Source organism: Sander lucioperca, chromosome 20 (assembly GCF_008315115.2).
Source record: "Sander lucioperca isolate FBNREF2018 chromosome 20, SLUC_FBN_1.2, whole genome shotgun sequence".
Classification (NCBI taxonomy): domain Eukaryota; kingdom Metazoa; phylum Chordata; class Actinopteri; order Perciformes; family Percidae; genus Sander; species Sander lucioperca.
Window position 1 is genome coordinate 21513103 of NC_050192.1, and position 26029 is coordinate 21539131.

Consider the following 26029-nt stretch of genomic DNA (forward strand, 5'->3'; position numbering starts at 1 on the left):
TCAGATTTTAAAATAATCAACAATGAGTCCACGTCTTTGTCATTAGTTATTGATTAGAATTTTATTTAATTCTGTCTTAAATCTGTTTAGGATGAGCTTGAGGGTTAATTCTGCCTTGGAAATAGTAGTTTTTTTGTTGAAAAAGATATATATATATATATATATATTTAAAAAAAACATATGTTTGTGTATACATTACCATATGTTGATTTATTGTTGACAGTGTGATAAACATGTCAACAATACATTGTACTGTAAATGTGTTAATTAAAAAAATATATTATATTATAGTGATTTAATTATGCTTTTATTTTGAAGGCCGCTCGCTAAATGTCCGGCTCTGCTAACAAACATTTGACTAAACTTGTTTGACTACAACTACGGCAAACGAGCAGTGTATTTGTTAGCGAACACTCTGGTTTGGGAACAATAATATGAACTTTTTAACACCACTTATCATCACTTTATGAGTTCTGTATCATTACCAAAAAAAAGTCACTATTTGTATCTTCATTTCACTTCTGTTAAAAGTTAAAAATGTCATGCGTCATGCCAAATTAACATCAGCATTTTTTAATAAATGAACTTTAAAAACATTACAAACATAAGAATACACAATCTCGTAGAAGATGTACATTCAATAAAATACATACAAAAGAATATAATGTTCAACAGTCAGGGCGTTTGGGGAAAACAGCCGGCAAGGTATATCAAAATCAGGGTCAAAATCAGAATCAGGATCAGGATCAGGATCAGAATCAGAATCAGAATCAGAATCAGAAAGGGCTTTATTGCCAAGTACGTTTTTTGCACATACAAGGAATTTGTCATGTTGTTGTTGGTGCATGTCACACATTCTCTAAATATAAGAAGAATAAAAAGAATGTAAACAATATAAGTATAAACCAATACACACAGTATGTATTAATACAGATAAAATAAATGTAAAATAAATAATAAAATAATCACTATATCTATAGAAGAAATATCACTATATTATTAAGTTTCTAAGAGAACTTGATTTAGTAAAGAGGATTTAGGTTTTATTTTATTTATTTATTATTTTATTATTTTTTATATTTTTTTTTATTGTTTAATTTTTAATTTTTAATTTTTAATTTTTAATTTTTAATTTTTAATTTTTAATTTTTAATTTTATTTTATTATTTTTTTTAATTATTTGTATTTGTTATGTTTTATTTTGTATTTTTAATTTTTATTTATTTTAATTTTTTATTGTTTTATTTATTTTATTTGTTTATTTATTTATTTATTTCCTGCATTTATCTCTCGTTTTCTACTACGCAATTATGCACATGCGCAGAACGGATCTTACAGGCGGTGCGGATCGGGTGCTGACATTCACATTCCAGTCCAGTTGGTGGTGGTGATGCGCCTTTAAGTTGGTTTGCCGACCGCCAGTAAACCTTAAAGAAGAGCCGCTCTGACTGCTGACACTTGGCCGCCGGTGAAACGCAGCATTAAACTGTTGTAAAAATCAGACCTTCTGATCTGAACAATGAGTCGCAGTTATAATGATGAGCTGCAGTATCTGGATAAGACGGGCAAGAACTGCTGGAGGATTAAAAAAGGGTTTGTTCCAAACATGCAGGTGAGACTCTGGACACACTTTTCAGCTGTTAACGTGGCCAGCTAGCAGGTTAGCTTACAGCATTACAGTTAACTATACAGTCAGTTAGCACATGTTGGCTAGTTATGTGGATTTTAACCAGGCAGGGACTCCCTTCTGAAATATGAAACTAATACACTTAATGTAGTAATAATAAACGGTATGTAGTCACAAGAACCAATGCAAATTATCCCTGAAATCATCCGTAAACCAAAGGTTAAACCTGCTGACGTAGTTTAGTGATAACACTGTTAGCTATAAAATCATAGCCGAATTAAAGCGTGGATCCTAATGATAAGCAAACATGTAAAATAAATCCAAATATAGTGTACAGTTTGGCTACGTAGGCATTTTAAGTCATAATTTACAGTTTTTCAAATGGGAAGTCGCGGAGTATAATCTGAACTAGACTGGGGTTTTAGAATTGATATGAAATTGAGAGAATTAAACTCTGGTAAGTTTTTTTTTTTTTTTAACATAAACAAACATTTTATAAGGATCCAATACTTTTGGTTAAGAGATATAGGCCCAAACAATAACCATACAGTCAGTTAGCACGTAGACTTTAACCAGGCAGGGACTCCCTTCTGAATATATAACAATCAAACTGTATGTAGTCAGAAGAACCAATGGAAACGGTCGCAGATATCAGCCGTGTACCAAAGATACAACCCGCTGACGTAGTTTAGTGATAACATTGTTAGCTATAAAATAGTAGCCGACTTAAAGGGTGGATCCTAGTGATATGAAAACATGTAACATAAATCTAAATATAGTGTACTGTTTGGCTACGTAGGCATGCTAAATCATAATTTACAGTTTTTCTAATGGAAATCAGCAGAGTATAATCTGACCAAGACTGGATCTTTGAAATGATATGATATTAAGAGATTGAACTGGACTGACCACAGTCTCGCATGTGTGGACAACACAGCATTCCTGGATGGGAGAACAATGTGCTCTGGTTTATTGGCATTTCCTTTAACCAATCACAATCATCCTGGGCGGTGCTAAGCTCCGGACGGAGCCACGGTGCCTCTGCTAAATAGACTCGGTAAAGGAACTTGTTTTGGTGGAACATGTGTACGTTAGAGCTGGGCGATATGGCAAAAATCAAATATCACGATATCTTTGACAAAATACCTCAATGTTGATATTGTGGCGATAGTGTAGTGTGACTATTGATGCTTTCTCAAAATATTAACACAGTAGGTTTTGCTAAATAATCACCAATAATGTGGATACAATGACTAAGCAAATAATAGGAAAGCTAGAACAGTCTGGTAAGTTCAGAAAATGACATCACTCTACTGTAATGCCAAGAGTCTGGGTCTGTCACAGGTTTCTCCCTAAAAGGGAGTTTTTTCTCACCACTAAATGCTTGCTCTTGGGGGAATTACTAGAATTGTTGGGTCTTTATAGATTATAGAGTGTGGTCTAGACCTACTGTCTGTAAAGTGTCTCGAGATAACTCTTGTTATGATTTGATACTATAAATAAAATTGAATTGAATTAATGCAGCCTTTAAAACCAGGCAAAGACCACTTGTGTCATATCACCATATTACGTTATCCAAAATTTAGTCTAGCTAGCTGTCTGGATTTACCCTGCAGAGATCTGAGGAGCAGTTAACCATAGTCCTCACAAATCAGCCGGAGGTTAGAACGCCAACACAGAGACGGAGGAAGGGGACGGACATCCGAAAACAGACATCTGAAAAGAGGGACATCGGGCGGAAGGAACGTGATGGATCGATGTAGTAGGAGATGGATGATGTGGTAGATTAGACCAGAGGTTCTCAAGCTTTTTTTCAATAATGTTCCCCCTTTGAACAGTGTTTTTAAGCCATGTACCCCCTAACCAGCTCGAATAATTTTTGGTAGAAAAAACAAAGTCTCTATAAAGAGGAAGAATACAGCGCTGTCAACAGCCTTGTACCTGGAAAACATTTTAAATTATTACATTAAATATACATTAAAAACAGACAAAACCTTGGAAAAAATACGTAAGAAAGAAGGAAGGAAGGCAAAAATAGGTCGAAAATAGTAATAAAAAAAATAAATAAAAAAAAGACACACAGTAGAAAGAAGGAAGGCAACACTAGGGCGAAAAAAGTGACAAACTTAAAAAAAAAAAGCAGAAAAAAAACTTAGTAGAAAAAAGTAAAGAAGAAAGGCACGAATAGGTCAAAACAAACAACAAAACCTTCAAAGAAAGGTGACAAACTTCAAAAACGGAGACAAAAACTTTGAAAAAAGCAACAAACTTGGAGAAAAAAAAGACAATAGTAACTACAGCCTTGTGACTGAAAAACATACGTGACATGTACCTCCTGCAGTCCTCCAGAGGACCCCTAGGGGGACACGTACCCCCTGCAGTCCTCCAGAGTACCCCTAGGGGGACACGTACCCCCTGCAGTCCTCCAGAGTACCCCTAGGTGGACACGTACCCCCTGCAGTCCTCCAGAGTACCCCTAGGGGGACACGTACGCCCTGCAGTCCTCCAGAGTACCTCTAGGGGGACACGTACCCCTTGCAGTCCTCTAAAGTACCCCTAGGTGGACACGTACCCCCTGCAGTCCTCCAGAGTACCCCTAGGGGGAGTCCTCCAGAGTACCCCTAGGTGGCAAGTATATCTCGCTGCAGTGCTCCAGAGGACCCCTAGGGGGACACGTATACCCCCATTTGAGAAACACTGGATTAGACTGACCATGAAAAGGATGGTATCATCATACGTTTTATTATAGTGATTGATTGTATTAAAGCTCAACAATCCTCAGAGTCTACGTGAAGATTCAAACCGACACATTAACAGACTTTTTCTTTCAGGTGGAGGGAATTTTCTACGTGAACGAACCTCTGGAGAAACTGATGTTTGAGGAGCTTCGCCAGGCCTGCGGAGGGAGAGGTCAGCTGCTGTTCACCGCTACTCTTTACCCGGTGAAATCCCTCTGAAGTCTGACTTCATTTATGGTTTCTGTCCTTCAGGTGGTGTGGGTGGATTCCTTCCAGCCATGAAACAAATCGGGAACGTGGCGGCACTGCCGGGGATCGTACACGTGAGTACACAATGTGTCCGAGTGACTGATGGGAACAGCAATCTTTGAAATTGGTCCAGTGTTAAGCGAGAGAAACAAACTGCAATGTAACGTTAATGGGAAATTGCGCACTGTTGGCGTCCACTAAAAGTTCTGTTTTTGCCGCTGACAAACTCAGATTATTATTCTAAGTGTCTGACAACATTATGGGATGGATCCCTACAGAGATAGACCTTTTAGTTAAAGAGTAAGATCCTTTTAGTTTAACATGAAACAGCCCCGAAATCACCATCATCAAACCCACCAGACTCCATGTAAATAATCAGTACTTTTATCATCGTAAAACACACTTCATTCAAAGTGGACAGAAACTAAATAAAACTATTAAAAGCGTCTTGGTTCATCTTTCCACTGTTCCAACAATCACCACTCTGGTTTGGTTGAAATAAACCCTTAATTCACCCATTTACATGTGGAAATATGCTGGCTCTATACACGCTAAAAGTCCTGATTATTTACATGGAGTCTGGTGGAGATATGCTGGCTCTATACACGCTAAAAGTCCTGATTATTTACATGGAGTCTGGTGGAAATATGCTGGCTCTATACACGCTAAAAGTCCTGATTATTTACATGGAGTCTGGTGGAAATATGCTGACTCTATACACGCTAAAAGTCCTGATTATTTACATGGAGTCTGGTGTAGTTTGGTGATGGTGATTTCGAGGCTGTTTCATGTTAAACTAAAAGGATCTTACTCTTTAACTAAAAGGTCTATCTCTGTAGGGATCCTTTCCATAATGTTGTCAGACACTTAGAATAATAATCTGAGTCTGTCAGCAGCAACAACAGAACTTTTAGTGGACGCTGACTGATGCTGAACATTAGTCCTGTGGGGTTACATTACAGCCTGGTTAGCGGCTGCCAGTTACAGCGTTCTCGCTCAACACTGGACCAACTTAAACCATTTTTGTTCACATTAGTCACTTAGACACAAAAACATGGGAAAATATATTGAATAATACTGAAATTACCCTTTATTTGGACTACAAAAGCTCCATGCTGACCATACTGTGTGTTTAATGGCTCCACAGAGGTCCATCGGTCTCCCAGACGTTCACTCCGGATATGGATTTGCGATCGGAAACATGGCTGCCTTCGACATGAACAACCCCGATGCTGTGGTGTCTCCAGGTACGACACATTAGTTGATTATTCTCAGACAGATGCAAGACCTTCGGACCAAATCCAGGACGTTCTGGCGGGATATCGTGGTGTTTAGGGGGACGGGACTCTACGTTATCGTTAGCTAGTAGCTGGATTAAACCCAACGGTTAAAATACTGACAGGTAAAGATAAGCGGTGTAAAGTGTGACTGTATTTCCCTGTAGAGGATTCCAACAGCGGGACGTAACAGTCTGACTGCAGCTGCAACAGACGGTGCGTTCACTTGAAACTCGCCAGCCTCGTAGTGCATTCAAAGTTATTGTAAAATACCCTTTTCCCATTTGGTGCTTGTTTTTGTCGTTCACCAGCAATTTACTAGTGAAATAAGTCATTGTTATTAGTTACTGTTATGACATTATTAATCAATCATTTCATTTTGGCCATACGGCCTTAGCAATAAACAAGCCGTTCTTTAAAGGTGCAGTAGGTAGACTTATAAAACTGTCTAACTGTTCAGATGCACCAATCAGGGCCAGGGGGGGTGTCTAACTGCGTGTCAATCACTGCTCATGCACACACATTCATTCTCCTTGTGGGGGGAGGGGCTTAGGAGACCGTTTTGGGCTTTAGCAGAAAGGGGGGAGGGACTGAGAAGTTGTCAATGTTCAAATTCTTTGGCTAAACCAACAACACCTTTTAATATTGCCAACTGTCGTTTTGTGCTCCCTTTTTTTATATTTTATATTATATACATTATAAATATATTATATATATTTCGGTTTAGGCACCGGCACTGTTTTAAAAGTATGGATTTAGCACCGGTATCGGAAAAAACCCAACGATACCCAACCCTAGTGATGTTATAAGAAAACTGAGCTCCTTTAAAGGCTCCTCAGTGTGAACGTAAGAGAGAGGGAGAGCTGTCGGCTATCAGAGCCGTGAAATTATTATAGTTATATAACTATCAATCCCTCCAGAAAAACGTGATTATGTGATCTCATAATTCAATGCATAATCAGCCAAAGTCTGCATATTTATTTCGGGGGACGCATTTTTTGAAATACGCAGCACTTTCGCCGCATAAATTGACGATTTCCGCGCAAAATATTTGGGGCTTGCATGATTTCATAATCCCCGCATTTTCGTTGCAAAAAAGTCCCACATATCTTAGCAGAAAGTTGAAAAATGTTGCGTTTACTTCACACAAGAGCAGCCGTTTTCCCCTGTTGCCATGGGAACGTTATGAAGTGACGTAATTACGCGACGTGAACATCATCGAAAAGCTGCAAACCCCGCGATGAAGCCACGATGAAACCGCAGTTTTTGCAAGTTCCCGCAATTTCATCGCATAAAATTTCATAAATATCCCGCATATTCCATCGCATTTTTTAAGAAAACCTTATTTCTACTATTTTAAGTCCCTGATGTTAGACGATTAGCTGCTGTGACGACTCTATAGAAGTGTAAATATGCACCACGTTGTGTTTGGCAGGCGGCGTCGGTTTCGACATAAACTGCGGCGTCCGTCTGCTGAGGACGAACCTGGACGAGGGGGACGTCCAGCCGGTGAAGGAGCAGCTGGCCCAGGCGCTGTTCGACCACATCCCCGTGGGGGTCGGGTCCAAGGGAGTCATCCCCATGGGGGCCAAGTAAGGAGCAAACTCAGGGACGCTGAAGTCTCCAAGATATGCGTGGTGTGTTCAGGGACCTGGAGGAAGCTCTGGAGATGGGAGTGCACTGTTGATGAGATGTGCGTGGTGTGTTCAGGGACCTGGAGGAAGCCCTGGAGATGGGAGTGCACTGTTGATGAGATGTGCGTGGTGTGTTCAGGGACCTGGAGGAAGCTCTGGATATGGAGTGGACAGTTGATGAGATGTGAATGGTGTGTTCAGGGACCTGGAGTAAGCTCTGGAGATGGGAGCGGACAGTTGATTAGATGTGCGTGGTGTGTTCAGGGACCTGGAGGAAGCTCTGGAGATGGGAGTGGACTGTGTGGTGTGTTCAGGGACCTGGAGGAGGCTCTGGAGATGGGAGTGGACTGTTGATGAGATGTGCGTGATGTGTTCAGGGACCTGGAGGAAGCGCTGGAGTTGGGAGTGGACTGTTGATGAGATGTGCGTGGTGTGTTCAGGGACCTGGAGGATGTGCGTGGTGTATTCAGGGACCTGGAGGAGGCTCTGGAGATGGGAGTGGACAGTTGATGAGATGTGCGTGGTGTGTTCAGGGGCCTGGAGGATGTGCGTGGTGTATTCAGGGACCTGGAGGAGGCTCTGGAGATGGGAGTGGACAGTTGATGAGATGTGCGTGGTGTGTTCAGGGACCTGGAGGAGGCTCTGGAGATGGGAGTGGACAGTTGATGAGATGTGCGTGGTGTGTTCAGGGACCTGGAGGAAGCTCTGGAGATGGGAGTGGACAGTTGATGAGATGTGCGTGGTGTGTTCAGGGACCTGGAGGAAGCTCTGGAGATGGGAGGGGACTGTTGATGAGATGTGCGTGGTGTGTTCAGGGACCTGGAGGAAGCTCTGGAGATGGGAGTGGACTGGTCTCTGAGGGAGGGGTATGCCTGGGCCGAGGACAAGGAGCACTGCGAGGAATACGGCCGTATGCTGCAGGCAGACCCCAACAAAGTCTCCTCCAAGGCCAAGAAGAGAGGCCTCCCGCAGGTATCCCAGCAGCCCCGGCGGCATATATCTTTATTTACACGCCTCTTTATTAGAGATGCACCGATTACAACTTTCTAGGCCGATTCCGATTTCTGATTTTCTTTGCGTTAGGCCAGCCGATTCCGATTTTAGCCGATTCCGATTTCATTTTTTCTAACCGCTTTACAGCACACACAAATATTTATTTTCTAAATTTTCTTTAATAGAACATGTGTTGAACAGATAATGGATCACTATAAAATAGAACTATATAAATTACTCCTGGTGTGGGACATTCACACACATCTAAAGAGCAATGTTGGAACCATTTCCTTCTTTTCACATCAATATCAACTAAAGAAATGTGATTTAGGTTTTTGGTGTCGTCCCTCCACGCCCTACTTTCTCCTTGCAGGTGTTGCATATTGTAAACTTGTTATCTTCTGCACACACGCTGAAGAATTCCCAAACAGCTGACATGTTGCAGGTTAATTCACCAGGTTCCTACATGTGGGAGAATGTCAGTTAATTGGAGCGTTGACCGGCATGAAATCAGCATATGTCAGACTGACCTGCCGGTCGCCGGTCATGGCCGAGCACGTGAAAACCGGCCAATTCTGGTCACCGGCCGGTCTATCGGTGCATCTCTACTATTTACACGTCTTTCATCGGATCGTATTTTAGTAACTTCCCTGTTTTTAATCACCTGTCCCGTTGCGTTGCAGCTGGGGACTCTGGGAGCAGGAAACCACTACGCTGAGATCCAGGTAGTAGACGAGATCTACAACGACTACGCCGCCAAGAAGATGGGCATCGACCACAAAGGTCAGGTGTGCGTGATGATCCACAGCGGCAGCCGAGGGCTCGGACACCAGGTCGCCACAGGTAGGAATCCCCCCCACCCGCGCGCTCAACACGCACCTGGAGGACGTGTTGGAGAGTTTATAACGTTTGAAGTTTGGTTCAGAAAGTCTGTGAACACTCAAAACACACCCAGGGCTTTTCCTGCATAGAGACATTTTTCAAATCTCCATCACCAAACTACACCAGACTCCATGTAAATAATCGCTACTTTTATCATCGTAAAACACACTTCATTCAAAGTGGACAGAAACAAAATAAATCTATAGAAAGTCCGTCTTGGTTCATCTTTCCACTGTTCCAACAATCACCACTCTGGTTTGGTTGAAATAAACCCTTAATTCACCTATTTACATGTGGAAATATGCTGGCTCTATACACGCTAAAAGTCCTGATTATTTACATGGAGTCTGGTGGAAATATGCTGGCTCTATACACGCTAAAAGTCCTGATTATTTACATGGAGTCTGGTGGAAATATGCTGGCTCTATACACGCTAAAAGTCCTGATTATTTACATGGAGTCTGGTGGAAATATGCTGGCTCTATACACGCTAAAAGTCCTGATTATTTACATGGAGTCTGGTGGGTTCATAAAGTTTATAAAGTTTGGTCCGTAAAGTCTGTAAAGTTCCTAAAGCTTATAAGCTTCATAAAGTTTTGGTTTGTAAAGAACATGAAGCTCATTTTGAACTCAAGGATTACATAAATATCCGTCAATATAAATGTTTAAAGATTTGTGTTTAATTTCCGAAGAACTCATTTAAACAATTTTAATAAACGTGACTTCGTTACAAAGCGACTTTAAATAAATCCAGATGTTGTTTTAAAATACATAAATGTTGTTGTACAGACGCTCTGGTTGCCATGGAGAAGGCGATGAAGAGAGATAAGATCATAGTCAACGACCGCCAGCTGGCGTGCGCTCGCATCATGTCGCAGGAAGGCCAGGACTACCTGAAGGGCATGGCCGCGGCGGGGAACTACGCCTGGGTCAACCGCTCGTCCATGACCTTCCTCACCCGACAGGTAAACACACGCCGAGCATCATGGGACAGAGACTGGCCGGCGGAGACCGTCTGGAGGGAGACTGTGCAGGGGGAGACTGTGCAGGGGGGAGACCGTGCAGGGGGGAGACCGTGCAGGGTGGAGACCGTGCAGGGGGGAGACCGTGCAGGGTGGAGACCGTGCAGGGTGGAGACCGTGCAGGGTGGAGACCGTGCAGGGGGGAGACCGTGCAGGGTGGAGACCGTGCAGGGTGGAGACCGTGCAGGGGGGAGACCGTGCAGGGTGGAGACCGTGCAGGGTGGAGACCGTGCAGGGGGGAGACCGTCCAGGGTGGAGACTGTGAGCGGGATAATCACTAGTCCAGTGATTTTCAACCACTGTGCCATTGTTGTGCATCTGTGCCTGCAATGTGATGACTGGCAGAGAAATTAAATACTATTCTGTGTCAGTAGGAGGCAGTATAGCACAATAATGACCTTGTTGATGTAAGACAGTAGAATTACTGCCCCCTGGTGGCCGTGACAGGATGTAAGCAGTATTGCCGAGATCATCGATGGATATTTTTTTAAAAAGGAAAAATGCAGATTCTGATCTTATTAGGCTACAATGTGTCATTTTCTAATATTTTTGGTTGGTAGTGTGCTGCGGGATTTTTTTAAATGTAAAAAATGTGCCGTGGCTCAAAAAAGGTTGAAAAACACTGCACTAGTCTTCAAGTTTTTGGATTGTTATGTATTCATTATCTGCTATCTACAGATATGGAGATAATAACGGTCCAAAATGATGTGAAATTGCATCTTAATTTTAATTGAAGAACGTAACTTTCTTGGGGGAGGAGCCCTAAACCCTCCGCCAAATACATGCACCTTAGTCTTCCACAAACCGAGGGGAAAACAGTGGGAATGTAACTAAGTACATTTACTCCAGTACTGTACTTCAGACCAAATGTTGAGGTACTTGTACTTAACTTGAGTCTTTTCTTTTCATGCCACTTTCTACTTCTACTCCGCTACATTTCAGAGAGAAATATTGTACTTTTTACTCCACTACATTAATCTGTTACAGCTTTAGTTACTAGTTACTTTAGTTACTCCACTACATTCATCTGTTCCAGCTTTAGTTACTAGTTACTTTAGTTACTCCACTACATTCATCTGTTACAGCTTTAGTTACTAGTTACTTTAGTTACTAGTTACTTTACACATTCAGATTACTGCACACAGAACACATGTAGTTTATAAATCTGATGTTTGATTCTAAAGTAAACTAGCCGACAATATAACGACTACAAGTCACGCTGAGATGATCAGACCATTACACACACAACTGGTTGGAGAGAAAAGAGAGAAAGAAAGAGCGAGAAAGACAGAAAGAAAGAAGGGAAGAAAGACAGAAAGGAGAGAAAGAGACAGACAGACAGAAGGAAAGAGAAGGAAAGTGACAGAAGGAAAGAGAAGATAAGTTGATTGACTGGATAGTTTCCTCTTTCTAAAACGTGAGGATTCTTCTTTACTTTTAATACTTTAACTACATTTTCCTGACGAGACTTACACACTTTTACTGAAGTAACATTTTCACTGCAGGACTTTAACTTGTAACAGAGTATTATTACAGTGTGGTATTAGTACTTGTACTGCAGTAAAGGATCTGAATACTTCTTCCACTGCTGGTTATTTTTTCAGGCCTTTTCTAAAGTGTTTGTCACGACGCCGGACGACCTGGACATGCACGTCATCTACGACGTCTCGCACAACATCGCCAAAGTGGAGGAGCACATGGTGGACGGGAAGCAGAAGACTCTGCTCCTCCACCGCAAAGGATCCACCCGAGCTTTCCCCCCACACCACCCCCTCATCCCCGTAGACTACCAGGTACACATCTTCACCCTGGACCCCGGAACCCGGAAAGTTCATTAAACCAACTGCCAGTCCACACTGCCCAGACAGTAACAGACAAGACTGACTTTTGTCACCTAGTCCTACCTTTTCTTATTTGAATTTTGGTTTAATATAACATGGATGAAGTGGAGACCTTGTTGAATGTGGCCAGAGTAGTTCTGGTCTACCTGGCCTGTAAAGCTGTTAGCCGTGTACAGGAGAGACGGCAATCAAGACGAGCCAGGAGGAGACTGTGGTGTAAACCTTATATATTGGACATGCAAAACAGGATGTCTATCCTAACTTGTGTCAAGAACTTCGCTCAGAAGATACTCCAGCTTTTGCGAATTTTGCCAGTTTTGCTCCTCAAGGTTTTGAGGAATTACTCACTATGGTTACTCCACTAATTACCAGAAAAAAACACCCATTTAGAGACAGCATTTCGATCCGTTAGAATGTTGTCAGTTGTTGGAAAATGGGCGACATTGGTCCGACTTTCTCCAACTCCACCAGACCAGACTGGACATGTCAACCTCTACCAACTCCACCAGACCAGACTGGACATGTCAACCTCTACCAACTCCACCAGACCAGACTGGACATGTCAAACTCTACCAACTCCACCAGACCAGACTGGACATGTCAAACTCTACCAACTCCACCAGACCAGACTGGACATGTCAAACTCTACCAACTCCACCACACCAGACTGGACATGTCAAACTCTACCAACTCCACCAGACCAGACTGGACATGTCAAACTCTACCAACTCCATCCAACAAACACAGACGGCCGGCCCACACTGACCCAACTGTTGGCGTTTGTTGGAGCAGTGTGCAAGCTCCTTTACAGCTTGAAATGCTGTCTCTAAATTGGTGTTTTTTCTGGCAATTAGTGGAGTAACCATAGTGAGTAATTCCTGAAAAGCTTAAGGAGGAAAACAGGCAAAATTCGCAAAAGCTGGAGTATCTTCTGAGCGAAGTTCTTGACACAAGTTAGGATAGACATCCTGTTTTGCATGTCCAATATCCAAGGTTTACACCACAGTCTCCTCCTGGCTCGTCTTGATTGCCGTCTCTCCTGTACACGGCTAGCAGCTTTACAGGCCAGGTAGACCAGAACTACTCTGGCCACATTCAACAAGGTCTCCACTTCATCCATGTTATATTAAATCAAAACTCAAATAAGAAAAGGTAGGACTAGGTGACAAAAGTCAGTCTTGTCTGGTACTGTCTGGGCCGTGTGGACTGGCAGTTGGTTTTATGAACTTTCTAAAGACAACCAACTGACAGTTGCCAACAACTGCCAACTTTATAATGTTGGAGTTTGTTGGTATTTGTTGGAGCAGTGTGCAAGCTCCTTAAGTGAACCGAGCTGTAATGTAACCCTACAGGACAGATGTCCAGCGTCCGTTAGCGTCCACTAAAAGTTCTGTTGTTGCCGCTGACAGACTCAGATTATTATTTTAAGTGTCTGACAACATTATGGAAAGGATCCCTACAGAGATAGACCTTTTAGTTAAAGAGTAAGATCCTTTGAAACAGCCCCTAAATCACCATCGACAAACTACACCAGACTCCATGTAAATAATCAGGACTTTTATCATGGTAAAACACACTTCATTCAAAGTGGAAAGAAACTAAATAAAACTATCAAAAGCCGTCTTCGTTCATCTTTCCACTGTTCCAACAATCGCCACTCTGGTTTGGTTGAAATAAACCCCTAATTCACCCATTTACATGTGGAGATATGCTGGCTCTATACACGCTAAAATTCCGGATTATTTACATGGAGTCTGGTGGAAATATGATGGATCTATACACGCTAAAAGTCCTGATTATTTACATGGAGTCTGGTGGAAATATGCTGGCTCTATACACGCTAAAAGTACTGATTATTTACATGAAGTCTGGTGGAAATATGCTGGCTCTATACACGCTAAAAGTCCTGATTATTTACATGGAGTCTGGTGTAGTTTGGTGACGGTGATTTCGGGGCTGTTTCATGTTAAACTAAAAGGATCTTACTCTTTAACTAAAAGGTCTATCTCTGTAGGGATCCATCCCATAATGTTGTCAGACACTTAGAATAATAATCTGAGTCTGTCAACAGCAACAAAACAACTTTCAGTGGATGCTAACGGACAGTTTTCGCTTAATACTGGACCAAATTCAAAGATTGTTGTTCCCAAAATGTCCCATGTTATTGCCCTTTTAATGAGTGCTTCTGGACGTTTGTTTTTGGTTGCAGCTCACAGGTCAGCCGGTGTTAATCGGCGGGACGATGGGAACATGCAGTTACGTCCTCACCGGGACAGAACAAGGCATGACGGAGACATTCGGCACGACGTGTCACGGAGCGGTACGAGACTTTTTATATTTATTTGTTTATTTACAGAAAAATCAGTCGGCAGGTTTCAAAACATCACGATACATAAGTTTTTCGGTATTTTTTGTCCCACCCCTGATTCATTGTCTCAGCTCTGGTGTGTGTGTGTGTGTGTGTTTCAGCTCTGATGTGTGTGTGTGTGTGTGTGTGTGTGTGTGTGTGTTTCAGCTCTGATGTATGTGTGTTTCAGCTCTGATGTGTGTGTGTGTGTGTGTGTGTGTGTGTGTGTGTGTGTGTGTGTGTGTGTGTGTGTGTGTGTGTGTTACAGCTCTGATGTGTGTGTGTGTGTGTTTCAGGGTCGTGCGATGTCTCGGGCCAAGTCTCGCAGGAACTTGGACTTCCAGGACGTCCTGGACAAACTGGCCGACCAGGGCATCGCCATCCGAGTGGCGTCGCCCAAACTGGTCATGGAGGAGGTGAGCAAAGTCTTTATTTTCTCCCCTCTTCCTTTCCTTTTATCTTTCCTCTTTTCCTTCCACCGGGCGTGTCTGCACTGTGTTCCGGAGGCGTGAAGCGGCTCTCTGCTCCGATATGGCGCCAGGTCGTATTTTTTTGTCCCACCCCTGAATCAGTGTGTGTGTGTGTGTGTGTGTGTGTGTGTGTGTTACTATATTTGTGGGGTCCAAAAACCAGGGAATACAGTATACTTGTGGGGTCTGCACAGCCTTGTGGGGCCAAAATGCTGGACCCCACAAGGTTAAAGGTCTGTTTGAGGGTTAAGACTTGGTTTTAGGATTAGGGTTAGAATTAGGTTATGGTTAGGGTGAGGGTAAGGGTTAAGGTTAGGCATTTAGTGGTGATGGTTAAGGTTAGGGTAAGGGGCTAGGGAATGCATTATGTCAATGACGGGTGCCCACAAAGACAGTGAAACAAACGTGTGTGTGTGTGTGTGTGTGTGTTCAGTGAATGGTTAACATGCTTTCACTCCGTTTTGGTGAGCCCAAAGGGAAGATATGGTATTTTAAAAGTAGCCTACATTTACGGTAGCTAGCTAACGGTAGACTACAGAGAGGGGGGGATATTTTTACGTCCGTTTCGGAGCGACTGAGGGAAAATATTTCAGTCCACACATGTAAGTGGAACCGAAATGAGGAACCGAAATTTGCTTTCTAATCCGGTCTGATTCCTACCGGTTGCGTAGGAACCGGTTCCATAGTGGAGCCAGGTTTCGGTACCCAACCCTAGACCTACGTAACGCGTTCGTCCAATCAGCTGGGCGACAATACAGATTAGCGCCGCCTGCTGTTATGGAGACATATTATGTCTGGCGCACGTGCAGAACGTACGCTCAAGTCGGCGTCTCTTCAGTGTGTTCTGAGGAACTTTTTGGACCTCGGGGAGACTGATCAGTCCGACTGACTTTACTGCCGACGGTCGGCCGTCTGGTTGGTGTGTGTTTTTGTTTGTTTCTAAAAGTCTTTCTTTTGTTTTCAGGCTCCCGAATCGTACAAAAACGTGACGGACGTCGTCAACACGTGTCACGACGCTGGAATCAGTAAGAAGGCGATCAAACTGCGGCCGATCGCCGTGATTAAAGGCTGAAGCCGCCGCACGAGTCGACATTTAAAGACTGTTCACGCTCAGCGGGAGGAGACTTCTGTTCAGGAGTCTGGAAGAGCAGAAGATCATTTGCTTTTTGATTTAGTTTTGATGGATGGTTTTTGGGGGTGGAATGAATTTATGTTGAAGGAAAAATGAGATTCTAACCTGAAAGAAAAAATTTAATTATTTTTGTGTTTTTGTGTTTATGCAAAAATGTGTGATCCAAATAAAGATGATGAGCTTAAATCAGGTGTTTGGAGATGAGTCTAATGCTGCGTTCCTGAAATGTGTCCTGATATATCGTCTCGAAAACGGTTTTTATTCTACTCTTGTTTTTGTTAAAGAAGGAAAAGAAAACCGCAATACTCAGTACTATTGGATCGCAATTCTAGTCGTAATATTATAAAGAAATTGTAATATTTCAAGAAAAAAAGTAATATTTCAAGAAGAAAAGTCGTAATATTTCAAGAAGAAAAATCGTAATATTTCAAGAAAAGTCGTAATATTTAAAAAAAAGTCGTAATATTTCAAGAAGAAAAATCGTAATATTTCAAGAAAAGTCGTAATATTTAAAAAAAAGTCGTAATATTTTAAAAAAAAGTATTTCAAGAAAAAAAGACGTAATATTTCAAGAAAAATCGTAATATTTCAAGAAAAGTAATATTTTAAAAAAAAGTCGTAATATTTCAAGAAAAAAAAAGTAATATTTAAAAAAAAAAGTAATATTTCAAGAAGAAAAATCGTAATATTTCAAGAAAAAGTAATATTTAAAAAAAAAGTCGTAATATTTCAAGAAAAAGTCGTAATATTAAAAAAAAAAAGTCTTAATATTTCAAGAAAAAAAGACGTAATATTTAAAAAAAAAAAAAGTCGTAATATTTCAAGAAAAAAAGTCATAATATTTCAAGAAGAAAAATCGTAATATTTCAAGAAAAGTCGTAATATTTCAAGAAAAAAAAAAGTAATATTAAAAAAAAAAAGTCGTAATATTTCAAGAAAAAAAAAAGTAATATTTAAAAAAAAGTAATATTTCAAGAAGAAAAATCTTAATATTTCAAGAAAAGTCGTAATATTTTAAAAAAAAGTCGTAATATTTCAAGAAAAAAAGACGTAATATTTAAAAAAAAAAAAAAGTCGTAATATTTCAAGAAGAAAAATCGTAATATTTCAAGAAGAAAAATTGTAATATTTCAAGAAAAGTCGTAATATTTAAAAAAAAGTCGTAATATTTCAAGAAAAAAAGACGTAATATTTAAAAAAAAAAAAAGTCGTAATATTTCAAGAAAAAAAGTCGTAATATTTCAAGAAAAAAGTCGTAATATTTAAAAAAAAGTCGTAATATTTCAAGAAAAAAAGTCGTAATATTTCAAGAAAAAAGTCGTAATATTAAAAAAAAAAAAAAAGTCGTAATATTTCAAGAAAAAAAGTCGTAATATTTCAAGAAAAAAGTCGTAATATTTAAAAAAAAAAAAAAAGTCGTAATATTTCAAGAAAAAAAGTCGTAAAATTTCAAGAAAAAAGTCGTAATATTTAAAAAAGTCGTAATATTTCAAGAAAAAAAGACGTAATATTTAAAAAAAAAAAAAAAAAGTCGTAATATTTAAAAAAAAAAGAAAAAGTCGTAATATTTCAAGAAAAAAAGTCGTAATATTTCAAGAAAAAAGTTGTAATATTTAAAAAAAAAAAAAAGTCGTAATATTTAAAAAAAAGTTGTAATATTTCAAGAAAAAAAGACGTAATATTTAAAAAAAAAAAAAAAGTCGTAATATTTCAAGAAAAAAGTCGTAATATTTAAAAAAATATTTTTTTTGGGAACATTTCTTTCAACGTTTTTTGTCACCTTTCTGGAGTTTTTTTTCTGAGTTTTTGTCACTTTTTTAAAACCTTTTTTAAACACAAGTCTTAAGTTTTTTTTTTTTTTGAAGAAAAAAAGACGTAATATTTCAAGAAAAATCGTAATATTTCAAGAAAAGTAATATTTAAAAAAAAAGTCGTAATATTTCAAGAAAAAAAAAGTAATATTTAAAAAAAAAAGTAATATTTCAAGAAAAAGTCGTAATATTAAAAAAAAAAAGTCTTAATATTTCAAGAAAAAAAGACGTAATATTTAAAAAAAAAAAAAGTCGTAATATTTCAAGAAAAAAAGTCGTAATATTTCAAGAAGAAAAATCGTAATATTTCAAGAAAAGTCGTAATATTTCAAGAAAAAAAGTCGTAATATTAAAAAAAAAAAGTCGTAATATTTCAAGAAAAAAAAAAGTAATATTTAAAAAAAAGTAATATTTCAAGAAGAAAAATCGTAATATTTCAAGAAAAGTCGTAATATTTTAAAAAAAAGTTGTAATATTTCAAGAAAAAAAGACGTAATATTTAAAAAAAAAAAAAGTCGTAATATTTCAAGAAGAAAAATCGTAATATTTCAAGAAGAAAAATTGTAATATTTCAAGAAGAAAAATCGTAATATTTCAAGAAAAGTCGTAATATTTCAAGAAAAAAAGTCGTAATATTTAAAAAAAAAAAAGTCGTAATATTTCAAGAAAAAAAGTCGTAATATTTCAAGAAGAAAAATCGTAATATTTCAAGAAAAGTCGTAATATTTCAAGAAAAAAAGTCGTAATATTAAAAAAAAAAAGTCGTAATATTTCAAGAAAAAAAAAAGTAATATTTAAAAAAAAGTAATATTTCAAGAAGAAAAATCGTAATATTTCAAGAAAAGTCGTAATATTTTAAAAAAAAGTTGTAATATTTCAAGAAAAAAAGACGTAATATTTAAAAAAAAAAAAAGTCGTAATATTTCAAGAAGAAAAATCGTAATATTTCAAGAAGAAAAATTGTAATATTTCAAGAAAAGTCGTAATATTTAAAAAAAAGTCGTAATATTTCAAGAAAAAAAGACGTAATATTTAAAAAAAAAAAAAAGTCGTAATATTTCAAGAAAAAAAGTCGTAATATTTCAAGAAAAAAGTCGTAATATTTAAAAAAAAGTCGTAATATTTCAAGAAAAAAAGTCGTAATATTTCAAGAAAAAAGTCGTAATATTTAAAAAAAAAAAAAAAGTCGTAATATTTCAAGAAAAAAAGTCGTAATATTTCAAGAAAAAAGTCGTAATATTTAAAAAAAAAAAAAAAGTCGTAATATTTCAAGAAAAAAAGTCGTAATATTTCAAGAAAAAAGTCGTAATATTTAAAAAAGTCGTAATATTTCAAGAAAAAAAGACGTAATATTTAAGTCGTAATATTTAGTCGTAATATTTCAAGAAAAAAAGTCGTAATATTTCAAGAAAAAAGTTGTAATATTTAAAAAAAAAAAAAAAGTCGTAATATTTAAAAAAAAGTTGTAATATTTCAAGAAAAAAAGACGTAATATTTAAAAAAAAAAAAAAGTCGTAATATTTCAAGAAAAAAGTCGTAATATTTAAAAAAATATTTTTTTTGGGAACATTTCTTTCAACGTTTTTTGTCACCTTTCTGGAGTTTTTTTTCTGAGTTTTTGTCACTTTTTTAAAACCTTTTTTAAACACAAGTCTTAAGTTTTTTTTTTTTTTTTTTTTTAAACGCTACAAACCAAAATTATAATTTTGACTATTTAACAATTTTAAATTGCAAGGTTAAATGTGTTACATAATTAAAACATGTATTTAATGTCTCAACCTTAACTGAAAAATGAAGGTGCAAACTGTCCCTCAGCTGATAATCTTTACTGTTATAAATTAATATGCAGTTAACTGAAAAGGTTGCAAAAAAAGGGGGCAACACATCAGGTTATTTTGTATATTTTGTATATTTCAATGAGTTTTTATCCTTTAAAAACATTCTATCCTTTAACACATTAAAAAAAAAATGTATTTAATTAAATATTCATGTTTTCATGCTGCAGACACGGACAGAATAAAGACAACAGTTAAACAATTGTTTGTTTCCATGGTCGGGAGCTCGTGAGACAATTACGTCATCTTTTGTCTTGAAACAAAAGGGTGCACTCGTTTCCATAACCACGTTTAACCGGCAATGAGTTTTCCTTCTGGGCGGGCGGAGTTTGACGCGGTGAAACACCGGTGTTACAAAGAATTCTGTTACTCTTTACATCCTGTGATCTGATCCATAGTTTACATTTTTTTTAACCACTATTTGAATTGTAGGATACTTATTATAGTATTTAGTTAGTACACCGACCGACAGCCATCAAACTATCTGTTAACGTGTCAGATTTTGGTGGATTTCTTTCTTTCCGTGGAGTCACAGAATTTAAGGGTTCACAGTTTTTTCTGTTACACCTGTTTCGGTTCCAACTGACTTCGTTCGTCAGTTGGCTGTAAACTGTCCGTAAACATAATCACCAAACCGTTAAAAACAGACTAATTCAACTGTTAACATTCCTCCACCGAAGCACCGAATCTCTTCTGTGATTTATTTCGGTAACGTTGTTTAAAAGTAAAGTTAACGTTGCCTTCGTTAACGTTCGGGGTAACGTAATTTACGCTAAGCTAACGTTAGCTAAAACGTTAGCTAAAACTTAACGTAAGTTACATTAAGCTAACGTTAGCTAAAACTTAACGTTAGTTACGTTAACGTTAGCTAACGTTAGCTAACGTTTACGTTAGCTGTTTAGCCGGGTGCTAATTTAAACCTCGACTGACTGATTATCTGTGAAGGTAATATATGAATTATAATTATTATTATTATTTTTATTCAATTCACAGGGACGTTGTTCTCGGTTTTCCGTGGTTCTAAACCGTCTCTGTCCATGTTTATTAGCTATTCCCGATTATTTTTACTTGTACATTGACAACATTTGTAGTGAATGTACTATGCCCTACGATAGTTTCGTATGTTGTTTTTTTGTAAATAATAATTTAAAAAAAATCCTATTCTGCCGACCAGCCGGGCGGGCGGGGACTATCTTGCTTGTTCCTACCGCCGAGAAGCAACGCTAACACGGGTACGTTTGATTCAAGACCCGCTGAGCACCGGAGGACAGCAGATCCAATTTCAGTAAAATACAATTATTAAAAATATGTATTATATTATTTTTACAGTCTGTGATTCAGATCCAGTTTACTGGTTAGGGAAGCTAACAATAGCACTTTTCTAAAGTAATAACATTATTTCTCCCTACATCACATATTGACCAGTATAAATATACGCTAATGAAGTAAATAAAATTACCATAAAATGACCAAGTTAAAAATGTGTCAGTGTGTTAACATTTAGTTGAGTTATGAATGCATTTAAGTCAGTTATTACAAACGTATAGAACTTTTCAATGGAATTATATTGCTAGGCAACAGGCTGGACCCTTGTTAATATATTTTATAATATTCAATTTTAGTTATTGTATCTCTTACAACAACCAAAAATCTTTTTTATCTGATCACTGACTCTTCCGGGTGACGGTATTCTCTATAACACCTGCCGGTGCTCCGGGTCGTGTGTGTGTGTGTGTGTGTGTGTGAACTATATTATTAAAGGTGCTCTGCCCCTTTAAATGCCTCGTGTTGTTACAGGAAGTGTGAGGGGTGTTTCCAGCTGATCTGCACAACAGAAGGAGCCGAGTCTCCCTCCGCAGCCCGACCTACCTGCTACTTTCTGCGGCCACAACACACCACCAGCACACCGGTACCGGCTGCAGATGTGCAGGATCTTCATCCGGATTACTTTAAAGGAAAAACCGGGGGTCGGATCCTCGGTTAGCTGCCGGTGCAGTCGGTAGCTGTTAGCTCCAGACTGTCATGATCCCTGCAGCGCGGAGATGGCGTCCTTCCCCGGTTTGTGCAAGGCTGTCGGGCCAGCGGAGGAGGAGAACGGAGAGCTGGACGGTTCTCTGCAGCAAATGCTGAAGGCCATCGCCGACGAGAGGAACCGACTCAACATCCGACAGGAGGTCAGCGGAATCGGTGAGCTGATCGGCCCCTAATTTATTTACCGTGGCCCAGTGTTCCCTGCAGTTGTATACACACTGTTACAGCCATCTCAGTGAACATAATAACAATCTAATTTATGATATAATAACTTATTTATCTATTCACAGTGGACAGGTATTCCCTGCAGGTGTACACACACTGGTACAGTCCTCTCAGTGAACATAATAACATCTAATTTATGATATAATAACTTATTTATTTGGTGTTCCCTGCAGGTTTATACACACTGTTACAGGCATAATTTATTATATACTAACTTATTCATTTATTCACAGTGGACAGGTGTTCCCTGCAGGTGTACACACACCGATATAGTCCTCTCGGTGAACATAATAACATCTCATTTATGATATAACTTTATTTCTGTAGCACCTTTTTTAAAAACAACAAAGGGATTTGACAGGGGGAACAAAAGCACACTCAAATCAATACACATACATATGATTGTAATAGAAAATAGAAGATGGGCTCCTTTTTTAAAGGGCAGAAAGATGATAAATGATTCAATAAATGAAATTAATCAGAAGGAGGAGTTTACTGCCACAGTAGTGCCCCTAAGTGGAATTTGCCTGATTGGGTTTATCTGTGTTTTTTTGCCCCCAACGTCTCCTTCCAGGCAGCGCTGCCTGGAAGGCACTAGGATTAGGCAATGGTTATGGTTAGGGTTATGGTTATGGTTATGGTTAGGGTTAGGTTTAAGCGAGAATTACACTAGACACATCCAAGGTGGCGCGCCATCGTGACGTCAAAATGACGTAATATCCTGCCGGCGCGGCCGATTTATGGCGCGCGAGCAGAGGTCGCGCACAGTTCTTTTTTTTTTTTTTTCAGCAGCACGCGACAAAGCGGAAACGGGAGGCCGAACGAGTTCGCCGACATCGTGACGCCAGGACTCTCAGAGTGACTGCAGGTCTCTCTGGTAAACTTACTGGTTAAGATGAGATCTTTTATGGCGAATGAAAGGCTGGATCCCACCAAGTAGCTCATCCAATCAGATCCAAGCATTGACGGCAATGCTGCTGCCAGTTCTGCCGTTGTTTACCTTCTTCTTCTAGTCCGTAGAAAGAGCAACGTCTGTAGTCTTTGCTCATTAGCGCCACCTCTGTTCAGGAGAAGACTGCAGCTAGTGTCACGACCACCAGCGCGGGTAGAAATAGTCACGGCGATCCCATGACGTCACATTTGTACGCACCAGCTGGGCTGCGTCTAGTCTATAAGACCCTTTAGGGTTAGGTGCCTTGAAGGCAGCGGTCGCAGCGCTGCCTGGAAGGCACCGTTGGGGGCTAAAAAACCACCACTGGTTGATTGGTGCGTATGTTTCGGGTCCCAGGCAAGGAGAACGGGTAACAAATTTAAATTCCAGAAAGACCGGTGAAATAAAAGGAGAGTATGACACAACAGCTTTTCTTGTCTTCTCCCAAATTGCATCTCCTTTTATTCATTCAGAATAAATCACAAAGCACTGCCATATTTCCATTTTCCAAAATATATAAAACAGCTCAAATAGTATAAGACGGGTATGAAATACGAGAGTAAAAGTTGCACTGCAGCGTAGGGGTGCATGATATATCGACTCAATATCGTTATCGCCGTATCACGTTGAGCAATATTATATCGAAAGTGTCGCGATAAGTAGGCAATATTTAGTAGGGATGTCCCGATCCGATACTTCTATAATATATAAAGAAGAGCGAAAAAACAGATCCAGGATGTTCCTTATTTTTTATTTAATTCACCTTATTTTAACATGAACAACTCTGTTAACAAACAGAGCCCTTCTGTTACAGATCTCACAGTTTGCTACGGCAATGTTGTTGTCATCACCTTTATAATCCCTCCAGACCGCAGACATACTCGCGCTTTCCGCTTCAAGCTGCTTCCGTGTTCTACTTTTCCGGCATTTAACCCATAAGTGAAGTTTGACATTCGAGCCAGGGGGGGGGGGCAAAAAAAAAAAAAAAAAAACTCATTGTAGCAGCTGAGACCTGGCTACCACTTGGGGAACATAGCACGAGCACATATGGACAAAACAAACATGCTAAATAAACATATATGTTTATTTTTAAAGAAGATTTTAAATTACATTGTAACAATTTAACAACTCGCCCTTATGAAATCCAATCACAGCACGGCTGTCTGGGAACGCAATAGACAGACGGTGGCGGGACGCCCCGACACTTAAATTCAACTAAAATATAACGGTGACCAATCAGAGTTGGACCTCCAGTCTGTTGAGATGATCTCCAAACTCCAAAACCAAGCGCAGTCCCACCATCAAACGTTAAGACACGTTGAGAAATAAGATCTGTATTTTGCCGTAATCCAATGACACAAAAAAAAAGTAATCCCCAGCGATCAGGAGATCCTCCTCGCCGTTTAAATAATGTGGAATAAACGTATAAAAGTCCAAATCTACACAAAACACGCAATCAATTAGTAAGCTGACAGCAAATTTATATACATGGCATTTAGGAAACCTTTATGACAACGTTGGCACGGCAAGATGTCCAGACTAGTGCAACAGTAATTTTAGTTTTTTGCGTCCTGCATATGCGTCGACAATGGTCTCAGGGGAGGGCCAGAGCCCTGAAAATATATTTTTTCATAAAGCAGTAGGCCTATATGAAATCAGATGTATTACCTACCACCATTTAGTTGTTTTGTGTTATTTAAAATATTTATAAAATATCTGGTCGTGCCATGAAACAATGCAATTACCCGCTTCAGCCGCCAGGGGGGGCAGTGCTCCCTCTGCCCCCCCTGCAAACTCCGCGTATGAGTTAACCAATAGCGGCTCTGCAACAAAGTGATGTCATGCCGCACGCGTTGCTGTTTCTGTGTGGAGTCAAAAGGGTCTAACTCTGGCCACCGCATAACTATAGATGTGTTAAAAAATAATGAGAATATATATACATATATATCCCAGTCCTGATCGGGAGGTAACGTCCGATTCCGATCGAGTCTGAAACCACGTGATCGGATCTGGACATCCCTAATATTTAGTTTATTTGGTGGAGCGCTGCGTCCCGTCCGTTGGCTGTGTGGCTGAGTTGTGTTTGATTTAGAGCTGGAAACGCTGTAATGATCATGTTTCATTGGCCAGTTACCGTACTACTCGCACATGTTAGTGCACGTCAGCGCACGGAGCCACTACGTGACAAACCCTATGGAGCGGACCACGTGACGTGTGTGCATGTTTCGACAGAGTGACAGCGTAAGGGAAGAAATAGAGACAATAAAAAACGGAACGAATCCGAGAACTAACGAAAAGAAAGGACCTAAAGAGAGAGTGAAGGGAGTGAGAGGAGCATAAGAAAGACAAAAGTAAGAATGAGTGTTGGTCAGGGAGAAGACGAAATAACAGAGATTGAAGAGGAAACTTTAGTGGCCAAAAGTAATCCCATCCTGTGTCTATTTCTATTTCTCACCGGTAGCTATCCCACAACTTTATAAACAGTGTTTATGTTTATGAGGCAGAGTTTGGAGCCGCAATACGGAGCCGTACATAAGTCTCAGTGTGCACTATGTTGTTGTGAATCTGTTTTGATGCGTTTTCCCGTAACTTTTGTAGTTTTACATATGTTTAAAAATATCGAAATTAGTATCGATATTGCAATATCACATTTTGTCAATATTGTGCAACCCTAGTGCAGTGTAAGAAATTAACAATTACTTAAAAAAAAGAGGCCATATTCAAAAGAAAAGACTTTAGAGGGGCCAAAGTGGGGCTCCAGCCCTCCCAGGCTCACTTTGTATGTACTCAACTGGAATGTGTGGTAAACCAACTGATCAATTGTTTTGAAATGTGCACACTTAGAGATCAATAATCCTTTTAGTTTAACATGCCCCGAAATCACCATCACCAAACTACACCAGACTCCATGTAAATAATCAGGACTTTTAGCGTGTATAGAGCCAGCATATCTCCACCAGACTCCATGTAAATAATCAGGACTT

General features: G+C 39.3%; 2 protein-coding genes and 1 long non-coding RNA gene across 5 annotated transcripts in view; 2 read left to right on the top strand and 1 right to left on the bottom strand.

Annotated features, from left to right (window-relative positions):
- The first annotated feature begins 1418 nt into the window (after window positions 1–1418).
- On the top strand, window positions 1419–16403 carry rtcb (RNA 2',3'-cyclic phosphate and 5'-OH ligase). The gene is made up of 12 exons (XM_031309350.1): window positions 1419–1612; window positions 4459–4537; window positions 4618–4688; window positions 5762–5861; window positions 7327–7483; window positions 8341–8497; window positions 9202–9361; window positions 10190–10365; window positions 12027–12215; window positions 14473–14583; window positions 14907–15026; window positions 16045–16403. Exons 1-12 carry the CDS (start codon window positions 1520–1522, stop codon window positions 16150–16152), a joined length of 1521 nt encoding a protein of 506 aa, XP_031165210.1. The 5' UTR covers window positions 1419–1519; the 3' UTR covers window positions 16153–16403.
- On the bottom strand, window positions 7615–8068 carry LOC118493960. The gene is made up of 3 exons (XR_004896015.1): window positions 8000–8068; window positions 7844–7969; window positions 7615–7668 (listed from the first exon to the last, which is right to left on the bottom strand). It is a non-coding gene; the product is annotated as an uncharacterized LOC118493960 (long non-coding RNA).
- A 4064-nt stretch (window positions 16404–20467) lies between the features above and the next one.
- Window positions 20468–26029, top strand: part of kiaa0930 (KIAA0930 ortholog) — a 48659-nt gene continuing 43097 nt past the window's right edge. The window contains exons 1-3 of one of the 3 annotated variants that reach the window (XM_031309352.2): window positions 20673–20803; window positions 21033–21090; window positions 21656–22045. In XM_031309352.2, coding sequence (XP_031165212.1) covers window positions 21901–22045 — 145 coding nt within the window. In that variant the 5' untranslated portion in view covers window positions 20673–20803; window positions 21033–21090; window positions 21656–21900. The other 2 variants (XM_031309354.2, XM_031309353.2) reach the window with 2 other exon arrangements.